Source organism: Terrapene carolina, unplaced genomic scaffold (genome assembly GCF_002925995.2).
Source record: "Terrapene carolina triunguis isolate 2854851 unplaced genomic scaffold, T_m_triunguis-2.0 Scaffold89, whole genome shotgun sequence".
Lineage (NCBI taxonomy): Eukaryota > Metazoa > Chordata > Testudines > Emydidae > Terrapene > Terrapene triunguis.
In genome coordinates, this window is record NW_020664440.1 from 31,906,554 (window position 1) to 31,921,254 (window position 14,701).

The 14,701-nt window shown below is 49.4% G+C and overlaps 2 protein-coding genes across 2 annotated transcripts in view; both read left to right on the forward strand.

Moving 5' to 3' along the window:
• The window catches only part of CUNH11orf80 (chromosome unknown C11orf80 homolog), a 69,331-nt gene extending 58,519 nt beyond the window's left edge, over positions 1-10,812 (forward strand). Inside the window, 2 exon segments of the mRNA XM_029911198.1 lie at positions 9,884-10,296; positions 10,660-10,812. Coding sequence (XP_029767058.1) covers positions 9,884-10,296; positions 10,660-10,812 — 566 coding nt within the window.
• A 907-nt stretch (positions 10,813-11,719) lies between these two features.
• RCE1 (Ras converting CAAX endopeptidase 1) overlaps positions 11,720-14,701 on the forward strand; it is an 8,968-nt gene continuing 5,986 nt past the window's right edge. The window contains exons 1-2 of the mRNA XM_026650465.1: positions 11,720-11,866; positions 13,306-13,460. Of these exons, the coding sequence (XP_026506250.1) occupies positions 11,720-11,866; positions 13,306-13,460 (302 nt within the window). The remainder of the gene's footprint in view (positions 11,867-13,305; positions 13,461-14,701) is intronic.

Sequence of the window (14,701 nt, forward strand, 5' to 3'; positions counted from 1 at the left end):
TGCAGAGAGAGGCAAAGAGAATGGGCTAGAACCAGGGAGAAGGTAGGTACCGGCTCTATGTGGGCAGGGGTGGGGATCCTGTTTACCCCCTCCCCAGCCCTGCTCCACTTGCAGTTTACCCCCGGCCCCTCCCTTGCTCCAGAGACCAACCCTAGTTCCCGCCCCACTGTGTTTTTGTCCCCAGCCCCTGCCTTGCTCCAGTCAGCAGGGACTAATCCTCCCTCCATGCCCACTGTGCTCATCTTGCCCCTCGCCTCTGCCTCGCTCCAGCTGGGGACCAATCCTCCCCCACACCATGCCCAGCTGTCGGGGGGGATAAAAATCAATTACTTTAAAAAAAATCAGATTTTTTTAATTTAAATAGTTTTTCCCCTCAAAAATCCAATCTAAAGATATCTTAATTAAAACTACAATATCATGGAATAGGGATTATAAATTCTGATTCTATAGTATGAGACAATATTTTTCATGTAAATGTTTAAGAAAAGTTTTGTAAATGAGTTCTAATAGTTCATGGCTTGTTATGCAGTCAAAACTACACAGGATCGTTTCAGGGGGCAAGGCAAAGATGCCACGTTTATTATGATAATCTGATCTATAACCACTAGCTAATACCTTAATACTTATATATATATACATACATATATACACACACACACACACACGCACACACCAGATGTTCTGCAGCTGCTGTATAGTTACCAGTCCTGAACATAGCTTGAGTTCGTGGCTTGAGTTTGCAGCTTGGGATCGTAGCTTGTGGCGGCTAACTGGCCAGGAAAGCCGGGCACAAGAAAGGGCTGGGTCTGCCCTTCCATGTTGGCAGCAGAATGTTACCCTTCCAAGTCTTCCATCTCACCCATCCTTTTTGTAGGCTTTAGTTTGAATCCAGAGTCTATAGGTCTTGCTGTGTCAGGCTGCCTCTGGGTTCGGGGTGATTGATTACCCGTCAATTGCAGACATGACTTTCAGCCTGGGACCTGTCTTTGATCTTCCTTCTGTTGTACTTTTGTTCTTTTCTTCTTAGGGTGGACTCTTCTTACTTTGTTAGGGCTCTTGTCTGCATCTTCAGCCGTTGGTGTTTGAACTCTGTTTCATCAGGACAGGCTGGTGCTGGAGGTTGATTCCATCATCCATACATACCTCATTCACACATCTAAACTAAACTAATAAGATTACAGCAGGGTTTTGCAAAAATGAAGGTTGCAGCAGCAAGCTTTTACAAAATGGAGTAAGCATTGTAAAATGGAGTTTGAATTACAATATGGCAAACAGTGAACAGAAGTTACAATGTAGGCAAGTGTAATGAATGGCAAACAATAAACAGAAGTTACAATACTGAAGCAGTCCAAGTCTCAGTGATTTAAGCAGGAATTGGATTGACAGTGAAACTTACAAGGGCAACTGTCTGAACAGCTATGGCTCTTAACAAGCATCTTAATTGTCAATTAGCCAGTTATTGGGGTAACCGGTTTTATGAATTAATGTTGTTTCATTCATAAAACTTTACTTATGAAGTTACATTAATAAAGTGAACAATTAAAAACAATTTCATTCATCAGTTCTACAGGCTTAGGGAACCAATCTTATGGGGTTCCACAGACTTCTGTATAGATTATTTAGGTTAATTTTTCTATCTACCCAATGGGACTCAGTGCTCAGTCTAGAAGATACCATCAGAGATGCTTAGTTTTGCAGTTCTCAAACTATGGATTGTGTCTCCAGAGGTAACATGCTTGTTAACAGCAAAAATGTTTTAAAATAAATAAACAATGTATAGAGGTGAGAAATAACAGACCTCAACTCTATTGTCCCTCTGTAAATTTGTGTACACAGGGTCAATCCCTTACCTCTCTTTAAAAGTGAAAAGCTTCAAAAAGTTCAATGAATAGAAGATTGTTGGAGGCAGAATAGATCTGGACAAGGAGAAGTCTGGAGATAAATGTGAGAAGTGAGGGACATATGTTTTTTTGTTAAAATATTATGTTTGCTGTTGAAGGAAAAAAATCCAGAATACTTAACATTATTGTTTTAGTTAAATAAAACAATTTAAATGTCTGTCTGGTGATGTTCTCCTCCTCATACAGCCTGGCAAGAAAATCCTCCAAATATAAATGATTGACCTCTTGAATTGGAGATAGTTCACCTCCCAATGACTTCATAAATATCTGCTTCAATTATCTTTGGTAAATGAAATAACCAAACAATCATTCATTTTCTGATATAGCTGTAAAACTCATCTGAAAAGTTTTCAAAATAAATCACGGTTTAAAAATGTATAGTGTGTACCTTCTAAAAATGAAACCTAAATCTATCTCTGAGTTGTGAAGAATATGTTTTAAGGTTATAACAACCAACAAGAATGGACTTTTATGTAGAAACCCATGATTAAATCGAGTCTTCCTAACTAGTGATTTAAATCATGATTTAAATCAAATCCACCCTGCCCGCTGTGCTCTTGCCCCCGTCCTCTTCATTCCCCAGGGAGGCCCACAAATATGTTTGGCGCCAGGCCCACAAAAAGTTAATCCAGGCCTGGCCCTGTATACAGTGTTTCATAAAGAGATGGTCTAGCTCTGCCCATGCCCTTCGTTCCTCCCCAAGGTGGTCTCAGCCTATCATATGAGCCAGGACATTTTCCTTCTCGTACTCTGTCCCAAGCCTCACGCGTCTAGTGAGGAGCACCGTCTTCACATGCTAGATGTGAGAGGGGCCCTGGCTTTTTACCTGGAATGGACAAAAACCATTCAGGAAGTCTACACAGCTGTTTATTGCCACGGCCAAACAAATGAAGGGTTGGCCGATCTCCACTCAGCGGCTCTCCAGCTGGATTACTTCATGTATCCGTACTTGTTACGACCTGGCGGGAGTTCCCCTGCCACCAACTGTAACAGTGCACTCGACAAGGGCACAAGCCTCGTCGGCCGCCTTTCTAGCTCACGTCCCTACTCAGGACATTTGTAGAGCTGCAACATGGTCATCGGTACACACGTTCACCTCACATTATGCAATCATCTCTGAAACCAGGGAGGACGGTGGGTTCGTTAGGGCAGTGCTCCGTCCCGAGTGTCTGTGAACTCCTACCCACCTCCAACAGTTATAGCTTGGGAATCACCTACTGTGGAATGCACATGAGCAATCACTCGAAGAAGAAAAGACAGTTACCTTTTCCGTAACTGGTGTTCTTCGAGATGTGTTGCTCATGTCCATTCCACATCCTGCCTTCCTTCCCCACTGTTGGAGTTGTCCGGCAAGAAGGAACTGGGGGTGGGGGGAGCATGCAGCGCCTCTTATACCACACCATGGTGGCGCCACTCCAGGGGTCGCTAGGGGCGCTCCCCTACTGGTACTGCTAAGGGAAAAACCTCCAGCACTGGTGCACGTGGCAAGCACGCACACCTACTATGGAATGGACATGAGCAACACATCTCAAAGAACATCAGTTACAGAAAAGGTAACTGTCTTTTTCCTACCCTAGCCCTAACTCCTTAGTGGTGGATGTACAACTTTGTACAAAGTACAACTTTGCCACATATTCAAAATGTACACCCTTTACTGAACATTTGCCACAACACCAGAGAAACCAGTTTCAGTCCATCATTGTGGAGGGACAGTTGGTCACCAAAACCTCCATCCAAGCTGCTTTAAATGCCAACAACACAACCTCCATATCCATGGACCACAGCAGTGGTCATGAGAAGAGCATCTTGGTTCCAGTCCTTGGGTTTTCTGAGAGGAGTACAGTCCATAGTTGTGGCTCTCCCCTTTGAAGGACCCAAGCTCTTCTGTGAGCATACAGACTGCTGTCTCCATGCCCTCAAGAAGTCCAGGGCTACGCTGCAATCACTGGGAATCTACATGCCTGCAACAAAAAGACGATTTAGTAGGACTCAGTCTGCCCAAAGATCCAAGTCATTCCAGTCCCATCAGCAGTCAACCTTTCCAAAGCCTCAGAAGACCTTCAGGAGAAGGGGCAAGCAGCAGAAACAAGGACTACCCAACCCTTCTCAATCGTCAGTTTTGACACCTCAGCCAAGGACATCAATCAATCCACATCACTGGATTCCCCTTTGTGCAGTTTTTCCCCCCTTTGGAGATTGACTGTCCCACTATTTACCTGCCTGGTAACTCCTTACCTCAGACAAGTGGATACTGATAGTTGTCTATCCACTTCCATTCTATCCCCCATACCACCCCACATTCCCCTTCAGGAACCCCCCTTCAGGGACCCGCTCTCACCATAGGCGCTGACTCCGTGGGTGCTCCAGCCCTGGAGCACCCACCAGCAGCCAGCTCCCCTCCCCCATCCCCATTCCCACCCACCGGTGGCCCTGCTGATCAACTCCTCCCCTTCCCTCCCAGCTGTTCTGTGGTGTGCAGGAGGCACTGGGAGGGAGCGGGAAGAGCGGGGATGGGGCGCGCTCAGGAGAGGGGGGTGGAAAGAGGTGGAGCAGGGGTGGGGCCTTGGGGGAAAGGATGGAGTGGGGAAGGGCCTGGAGTGGAGCAGGGGCAGGAAGAGTTACGCCAAGGGTGGGGGCTTGGGGGAAGGGGAGGAGCTGGGGCAGGGCCTGGGGCTCAGCAGGGGTTGAAGACCCCTGGAGGAAATCAGAAGCTGGGGCCTGTGCCTCTCACAAAAAGCTCTTAAGGCAAGAGGTCTTATCCCTCCTCCTTCTGGAGGCAGTAGAGCCGATTCCAACAGAGTTTGTTGGGAAAGGATTCTGTTCCAACTACTTCCTAGTTCCCAAGAGAGTCAGAGGGTAGAGACCAATCCTTGATCTCAGGAACTTAAATAAGTCTAGCACAACACTTCAGAGTGGTGACATTAGCTACCATTCTCCTATCCTTGGATCCAGGAGACTGGTTCGTTGTCCTCAACCTTCGAGATGCCTACTTTCATGTAGTCATCCACCCATCGCACAACTGCTTCCTGCGCTTTCTAGTAGGAACAAATCAATATGAATATTGAGTTCTTCCCTATGGACTCTTCACAGCTCCAAGAGTGTTTACAAAGGTCCTTTTCGTAGTGGCAGCTTGCCTTCATCAATTTGGATCTCAGTATTCCCATATTTGGATGACTGGTAGATCAGGGGTTGATCACACCAAGAGGTCCAGTCAGCTATGACCAAGGCATTAACCTTGTTCCAATCATGAGGACTTTGCATCAATTACAAAAAATCTATACTAACTCCGATACAAAGGATAAACTTCATAGGAGCCATTCTGGACTCCACAACAGCAAAAGCCTACCTACACAGCGAGAGATTTTCCACCCTCTCAGGTGGAATCTCAGTCCTACAGTTGAACTCACAAACTACCGTGAGAGCTTGTCTTCAGCTCTTGGCCTACATGTCCGCCTCCAAGTTTGTTACTCCCTATGCAAGACTATGCCTCAGATGTCTCCAGATGTGGTTAAGAACAGTATATACCCCAAACAGACACAACCCCACTCTGACACTGGCAAACCAGGGGCCAGCTCTTGTCCAAGACTTTAGGCCTCAGCTAAGCACTGACAAATTCATTCCTGGAAATCAGTCCATCTTACCTGTTAGTATGGTTAAAATGGGTATTGAACTTGTATGAATGTGTTTAGTCTCTATGGAATGCTTGTAAGTTGATATATGCATTAATTTCACCTTTAATGTCTGTATCTCATGCTATACGGTGATATGTAAGTTTTGCTTTATAATTGTAAAAATGCTTGCTCTGAACCTGTGAACCCAGTCATGAGGAATGGTCCACCACCCATAAAGACTGACCATCAAGACGGACTATCAAAACTAAATGGGCCATGTGGAACATCATGATACAAAGACTTGGTGTAAACATATGAACTCATCCCTGCGGCGCCTCCTCCTGGTCTCTCAGGGAATTAGCTCCATTTCCAGCCCGGAGCACCCTCTGCAGGCCGGTGATCCACCACAGCTTGGCCCCCTGTGTCCCTCCCGGACTCCAGTGCCCCATTATCTGGGGTGCTGCCCCCTGGCAGTAACCCCTCACTCTCAGGGTCTCCCCTCCCCAGGGACCCCAACCCCCTAATCCCACCTTGCCTCAGCTGGTGGCTACTGCCAGTCAGCAATGAGCTCCCGCTCCCTGGGGCAGACTGCAGTTAAGTATAAGAGCCAGTCATCACAAGCAAGGGGGTAGGACCTGCTGTCTTCCTCTACCACCCAGTACCTCAGGGGTGGGCCTAGGACCTGGCCCTGCAGCCTGGAGCTCCCCTGCCCTACTTCACTCCCAGTACCTTTGCTACCAACAGCCAGGCCCTGCTTCCTCCAAGACCGGAGAGAGCTACTCTAGCTCCAAGCTAGCAGCCTTTTATAAAGACCTGCTGTGCTCTGTTTGGGGCATGGCCCCAGCTGTGCCTGCTTTCCTAAGCAGCCTGGGCTTTTCCTTATAGCCACAGCCCTCTCCCAGGGCTGGCCTTAACCCTGTCAGGGCCGGAGTGGGTAATCACCCCGCTACACTTAGTTAATGGCCCTCTCTGACCCATGAAGGTGCTACTGCAAGAAAACCAGTCCCAGCAGCTTGAATGCTGGAAGAAGGGGATAAAGCAGGGACACAGGAACATTTTCTCTCCCTTTTTGCTGTTTGGACTCTCACAGGGCTGGAGTTAGGAAACAGAAGCAGAGATCCCCACAGTCAACCTGGGGGAGGGAGGGTGAGAACATAAGAACGGCCATAGTGGATCAGATCAAAGGTCCATCTAGCCCAGTGTCCTGTCTTCCGACAGTGGCCAATGCCAGGCATAGGCGCCGACTTCTGCTCCTGCCAGTGGGTGCTCGACCCCCTTCTGCCCCCAGCCCCGCCCCGACTCTACCCCTTCCATGAAGCCCCACCCCTGCCCTCTCCCCTGCCCCCATTCCAACCCCTTCCCCAAAGTCCCCACCCCCTCCCTGCCCCTATTCCAACTCCTTCCCCAAATACCTGCCATGGCCCTGCCTCTTCCCCGCCTCCTCCCCTGAGCGCAACATGTTCCCGCTCCTCCTCCCCCCTCCCGGAGCTTGCTACACTGCCAAACAGCTGTTTGGCGGCGGCTAGGCGAGAAGCCCTGGGAGGTAGGCGGAGGAGCGGGGATGCAGCATGCTCGTGGGAGAGGCGGAGGAGGAGATGGGGTGGGGGAGAGGGGAGCTTGGCTCCCAGTGGGTGCAGAGCACCCACTAATTTTTCCCCGTGGGTGCTCCAGCCCCAGAGCAGCCATGGAGTCGGCGCCTATGATGCCAGGTGCCCAAGAGGGAATGAATAGAATAGGTAATCATCAAGTGATCTATCCTGTCGCCCATTCCCAGCTTCTGGCAAAGAGAGGCTAGGGACACCCATCCCTGCCAATCCTGGCTAATAGCCATTGATGGACCTATGCTCCATGAACGTATCTTTTTTTAACCCTGTTATAGTCTTGGCCTTCACAACATCCTCTGGCAAGGAGTTCCACAGGTTGACTGTGCATTGTGTGAAAAAATACTTCCTTTTGTTTGTTTTAAAGCTGCTGCTTATTAATTTCATTTTGTGACTAGGGCTGTCGATTAATCACAGTTAACTCATGCAATTAACTCAAAAAAATTAATCACAATTAAAAAAATTAATCGCAGTTTTAATCGCACTGTTAAACAATAGAATACCAATTAAAATTTATTAAATATTTTGGATGTTTTTCTACATTTTCATATATATTGTATTCTGTGTTGTAATTGAAATCAAAGTGTTTATTATTTTTATTATAAATATTTGCACTGTAAAATTATAAACAAAAGAAATAGTATTTTTCAATTCACCTCATACAAGTACTGTAGTACAATCTGTTCTGAAAGTGCAACTTACAAATGTAGATTTTTTTTTGTTACATAACTGCACTCAAAAACAAAACAATGTAAAACTTCAAAGCCTACAAGTCCACTCAGTCCTTCTTGTTCAGCCAATCGCTAAGACAAACAAGTTTATTTACATTTACAGGAGATAATGCTGCCCTCTTCTTATTTACAATGTCACCAGAAAGTGAGAACAGGCATTTGCATGGCACTTTTGTAGCTGGCATTGCAAGGTATTTATGTGCCAGATATGCTAAAAATTCGTATGGCCCTTCATGCTTTGGCCACCATTCCAGAGAACATGCTTCCATGCTGATGACGTTTTAAAAAAAAAAATACATTAATTAAATTTGTGACTGACCTCCTTGGGGGAGAATTGTATGTCCCCTGCTCTGTTTTACTCACATTCTGCCATATATTTCACGTTATAGCAGTCTCAGATGATGACCCAGCACATGTTGTTCATTTTAAGAACACTTTCACTGCAGATTTGACAAAATGCAAAGAAGGTACCAATGTGAGATTTCTAAAGATAGTTACAGCACTCAACCCAAGGTTTAAGAATCTGAAGTGCCTTACAAAATCTGAGAGAGATGAGGTGTGCAGCATACTTTCAGAAGTCTTAAAAGAGCAACACTCCGATGCGGAAACTACAGAACCCGAACCACCAAAAAAGAAAATCAACCGTCTGCTGGTGGCATCTGACTGAGATGATGAAAATAAACATGCGTCGGTCTGCACTGCTTTGCATTGTTATCAAGCAGAACCAGTCATTAGCATAGACGCATGTTCCCTGGAATGGTGGTTGAAGCATGAAGGGACATATGAATCTTTAGTGCATCTGGCACGTAAATATCTTGCAACGCTGGCTACAACAGTGCTATGAGAACGCCTGTTCTCACTTTCAGGTGACATTGTAAACAAGAAACGGGCAGCATTATCTCCTGCAAATGTAAAAAAACTTGTTTGTCTGTGTGATTGGCTAAACAAGTAGGACTGAGTAGACTTGCAGGCTCTAAAATTTTACATTGCTTTGTTTTTGAATGCAGTTTTTTTTGTACATAATTCTACATTTTTAAGTTAAACTTTCATGATAAAGAGATTGCACTACAGTACTTGTATTAGGTGAATTGAAAAATACTATTTATTTTGTTTTTTTGTGCAGTGCAAATACTTGTAATCAAAGATAAATATAAAGTGAGCGCTGTACGCTATATTATGTGTTGTAATTAAAATCAATATATTTGAAAATGTAGAAAATATCCAAAAAAATTTAAATAAATGGTATTCTATTATTGTTTAACAGTGCGATTAATCACAATTAATTTTTTTAATCACAATTAATTTTTAATTGCTTGACAGCCCTATTGGTGACCCCTAATTCTTGTGTTATGAGAAGGAGTAAAAAACAGTTCCTTATCTATTTTATCTACATCAGTCATGATTTTATAAACCTCTATCATATCCCCCGTTACCCGTCTCTTTTCCAAGCTGAAAAGTCCCAGTTTTATTAATCTCTTATTTATCTTCAGCCGTTCCATACCCCTAATCCTTTTTGTTGCCCTTTTCTGAACCTTTTTCAATTCCAATATATCTTTTTTGAGATGGGGCGACCACATCTGCATGCATTTATGCATGGATTTATATAGAGGCAATATGATATTCTTCTTTGAGTGATTGCTCACGTGCATTCTACAATAGGTGTGCGTGCTCGCCACGTGCACCGGTGCCAGAAGCTTTTCCCCTAGCTGTACCCATAGGGGAGTGCGCCTAGCGACCCCTGGAGTGGCGCCTTCATGGCGCGGTATAAGAGGCGCTGCGCGCTCCCCCCACCCTCAGTTCCTTCTTGCCGCCAGTGAAGGTGCATCGAAACTGCTCTGCTCCAGCTTTGCTGCAGCTTCCCTCTTGAACTGTTTTTCGTTCATTGTTAACCTGTAGTTAAAGTAGTTTAGATTAGTGTTAGTTTAATTTAGTGCGCCTGGGTTGGGGCATGCCCCGTGCCCCAGGCTTTAAGTCGTGCGATACTTGCAGGCGGCTGATGCCAGTGAGTGATCTGCACACGGACTGTTTACGCTGTCTAGGGGAAACCCATCTCAGCGATCACTGCAAGAATTGCAGATCCTTCAAGCCTCGGACCAAGGAAGAGAGGGACATTCAGCTCCAAGTCATTCTGATGGAGTCGGCATTGACCTCGATTCCAGTGCGCCGCTCTGAGTCGGCACCGAGTATCGCGGTGTCAGTGCACGGCAACCCTTTGGTGCCTTCCACCAGTTGGCACCGCTCCCCATTCACGGGTCATGCCAAGAAGAGGTCTTCTCGACCGAGACACTGGAGCAAGACTGGGGGAGAGACTAGACCCACGTTGGGCAGTTTTCGATCCCCGTCGGCCTCTAGGCCTCTGACTCAGGTTGAACTGTTGAAAAGGGTGGCATCGAGCCTCAACCTTCAAGCCGAGGAACCCTCGGACTTCCTCTTCAACGTCCTATCCGCCTCAGTGCCGGGCAGGGTGGCCCTCCCACTCCTGAAGGGGTGGCGAAAATTTCAAACACCTTGTGTCAAACCCCGGCTTCCTTGCCCCCCATCTCTAAGAGGGCGGAACGGAAGTACTTTGTGCCCACCAAGGGGCATGAATACCTGTACACCCACCCTGCCCCCAACTCCCTGGTAGTCGAGTCAGTTAACCACAGGGAGAGGCAGGGCCAACCAGCTCCTACTCCGAAAAATAAAGACAAGAAGGCTGGACTTATTCAGGAGAAAGGTTTATTCGTCCTCGAGTTTCCAGTTAAGGGTGGCAAATCATCAAGCCCTCCTAAGGTGGTATGAGTTCAATTTGTGGGGCTCTCTGCCCAAATCTGAGGACTCCCTCCCGGAGCGTGACAGGAAGGAGTTCAAGGCTCTGATGGAGGAGGGTACAGCAGCTGCCAGGGCGACCCTGCAGGCAGCATCAGATGCCGCGGATACTGCTGCAAGGTCTATGGCCTCCACGGTGTCCATGAGGAGGGCGTCGTGACTCCTGCTGTCTGGGCTGTCCAGCGAGGCACAGAACTCCTTGCAGGACCTTTCGTTCGACAGCAAGGCCCTGTTGCAGAACAGATGGATGTGAAATTGCATGACCAGAACGCTTAAGACACTTGGCCTCTATGTCCCAGCTCCGGCTAGACCAAGTTTAAGCTTCAGCTGGCTCCCACCCAGGCCACCCACTCTAAATATGAGCCCCCTTATAAAAAGTCTTGGGACTATAAGAAACGCCCATAGAGGCAGTCCCGAGCCTGGGCCTTCCAAGGGCAAACAGGCGGGAAAATGTTAGTTTTGACGGGACGCCCGGGGGCAATTTACCCGTTCATACCAGGGATTCACCCACAATAAAGCTTCCCTTCTCCAACCGGTTGTGTGCTTTTCTCCCAGAGTGGTCGCGGTTGACCTCAGACCGTTGGGTCCTCAACACCGTCTTCCACGGCTACACCCTCCAGTTTACCTCTACCCCACCCAACCACCCTCCAGCCCCGTCCCTCCTGGGGGACCCCTCTCACGAGGCCCTGCTCGAGCAGGAGGTGGGGCGGCTCCTTGGCCTAGGAGTGGTGGAAGTGGTGCCAGCGGAGTTCAAACGCAAGGGGTAATACTCCCGCTATTTCCTTATCCTAAAGGCCAAAGGGGGGCTCACGCCCATCCTGGACCTGCGAGGCCTGAACCAGTACATGGTACAGCTTAAGTTTCGCATGGTCTCTCTGGCCTCCGTCATCCCCTCCCTGGATCCCGGGGACTGGTACGCCGCCCTCGATCTGCAGGACGCGTACTTCCACATTCATATATTCAAGAGGCACAGGCGTTTCCTCCGTTTCACGGTTGGGCAGGAACACTTCCAATTTACGGTCCTCCCGTTTGGCCTGTCCACTGCTCACAGGGTGTTCACGAAATGCATGTCTGTGGTGGTGGCCTACCTCAGACGTCGTGGGGTTCAGCTCTTCCCCTATCTTGACGACTGGCTGGTCAAGGGCAGCTCCAGGTCACAGGTGCGGGATCACATGGCGCTCCTCCTGTCCACATGTGCCACCCTGGGCCTGTTGGTAAATGACACCAAGTCCACATTAGTCCCGATGCAGCGCATAGAGTTTATCGGGGCAGTCCCAGACGCGATGTCGGCCAGGGCCACCAGACAGATTCGAGACCCTAAAAGGGCTCATTGACACGGTCACAAGGTTCCCCGTGACCACAGTCAGAGCGTGCCTCCAGCTCCTGGGTCACATGTCGGCGTGCACATATGTGGTTCGCCACACCAGACTCAGGATGAGGCCCCTCCAGCACTGGTTGGCCTCGGTGTTCTCCCAGTCCAGAGACAAGAGAACTGTGCCGGAACTGGGGCTCACCTCCCTACAGTGGTGGTCCTCCCTGGGTAACATCCTCCACGGGGTCCCATTCAGGGGCAGGCCCCCATCAGTGGAGCTAGTGTCCAACGGGTTGGACCTGGGGTGGGGGGCCCATTTGGGGAATGTTCAGACCCAAGGTCTGTGCATATAAACGTCAAGGAGCTCCAGGCAGTCCAGCTGGCATGCGTGGCCTTCCGCTCGCACCTGGAGGGCAGAGTGCTCAGGGTTCTCATGGACAACACAGCCTCAATGTTTTACATCAACAGGCAAGGCGGGGCCTGCTCCTCTGCCCTCTGCCAGGAAACCCTCAGGCTGTGGGACTTCTGTATAGCCCACAACATTTGCCTACAAGCCTACCACTTACCGGGCACCCGGAACTCATGGGCGGATCGCCTGAGCTGAGACTTCTCCTCTTAGCACGAGTCACTACACCCAGAGGTGGTGCACAGGATTTTCCAAGAGTGGGGAACTCCCCAGGTGGACCTGTTCGCGACTCAGCTGAACTGCTGGTGTCCCCGTTTCTGCTCCGGGGGCGGGGGGCAGGGTTGGGCGTGGGCACCATCTCCGATGCCTTCCTCCTGTCCTGGTCGGGCCAGCTTCTCTATGCCTTTCCCCTGATCCCGTTGATCGGCAAGGTCTTGGAGAAGATAAAAACGGACAGGTCCTCCTGATTGCCCTGGCATGGCCCAGGCAACATTGGTACAGGTCCCTCACAAGCCTGGCGGTTGCCCCGCCATGGCTGTTGCCATCCCACCCGGACCTGCTCTCCCAGGACCAGGGCCACCTCCTCTGCCCCAACCTAGCAGCACTCCACCTCATGGCATGGCTGCTCAATGGTTAGGCTGGGAGGAAAGGACGTGCTCAGAAGGGGTTCAGCGCGTCCTCCTGGAAAGCAGACGGCCCTCCACGTGTCAGGCCTACCTGGCGAAGTGGTCTCGGTTTTCCCAGTGAGTAGCCGATCGGGGCGTTTCGCCTGTGGCTGCTTTGATCCAACTCATTTTAGACTACCTCCTTCACCTTAGAGCCCGGGCCTAGCGCCCTCGTCCATCAAAGTGCACTTGTCGGCTATATCGGCCTTCCACCCACCGGTGCAGGGACACACGGTCTTCTCCCATGCTATGACTGGCTGATTCCTCAAGGGATTGGATCATCTCTTCCCGTACATTAGGCCCCCAGTCCAGCAGTGGAACCTGAACTTGGTGCTGGCCTGGTTGACGGGTCCCCCGTTTGAGCCGCTAGCTAGATGCTACTGGTCGCACCTCTCGCGGAAGGTGGCCTTCCTGGTGGTGATCACGTCAGCTAGACAGGTCTCAGAGCTCAGGGCCCTGACCTCCAAACCCCCGTACACGGTGTTCCATAAGGATAAGGTCCTGCTCCGACTACATTGTTCGTTCCTCCCCAAGGTGGTCTCCACCTACCACATGGGTCAGGACATCTTCCTGCCGGTGCTCTGTCCCAAGCCCCATGCGTCCAGTAAAGAGCGCCTTCTCCACATGCTGGATTTGAGATGGGCTCTGGCCTTTTACCTGGAACGGACAAAGCCGTCCAGGAAGTCCTCGCAGATGTTCATCACCTCGGCCGAGTGCATGAGAGGTCGGCTGATCTCCATTCAGCAGCTCTGGATCACTTTGTGTATTCGTATCTGTTACGACCTGGCGGGGATTCCCCCACCGCCGATTGTAAGGGCACACTCGACTAGGGCGCAAGCCTTGTCAGCTGCCTTTTTAGCCCATGTTCCCATTCAGGACATTTGTAGGACTGCCACGTGGTCTTCCATTCACACTTCACCTCGCATTATGCGATCGTCTCCCAAACCAGAGAGGATGCTGGGTTCGGCAGGGCGGTAGTCCATCCCGAGAGTCTGTGAACTCCTACCCACCTCCAACAGATATAGCTTGGAATCACCTATTGTGGAATGCACATGAGCAATCACTCGAAGAAGAAAAGACAGTTACCTTTTCCATAACTGGTGTTCTTCGAGATGTGTTGCTCATGTCCATTCCACATCCCGCCCTCCTTCCCCTCTGTCGGAGTTGTCTGGCAAGAAGGAACTGAGGGTGAGGGAGCGTGCAGCGCCCCTTATACCTTGCCATGGAGGCACCACTCCAGGGGCCGCTAGGGGCGCTCCCCTACGGGAACTGCTAGGGGAAAAACTTCCGGCACCGGTGCACATGGCGAGCACACACACCTATTGTGGAATGGACATGAGCAACACATCTCGAAGAACACCAGTTACGGAAAAGGTAACTGTCTTTTTTCTGTCTTATTATCTATCCCTTTCTTAATGATTCCCAACATTAGTGGGGAATGCTGTGGGGGAAGCAGCCTAGGGGAGTGATCGAGGGTGCTGTGGGTAGGGGTGACCAGGGAGAGCTGTGGAGGCAGCGGGGGGAGGGCAGGAGTGACCAAGTGACCAGGGAGTGCTGAAGGGTTGTAAGGGAAGAGAATGATCAGAGAGTGCTGGGGACCTGCAATGGGTGGGTGTGTGTGTGTGTGTGTGTGTGTGTGTGTGTGTGAGAGAGAGAGAGAGAGAGA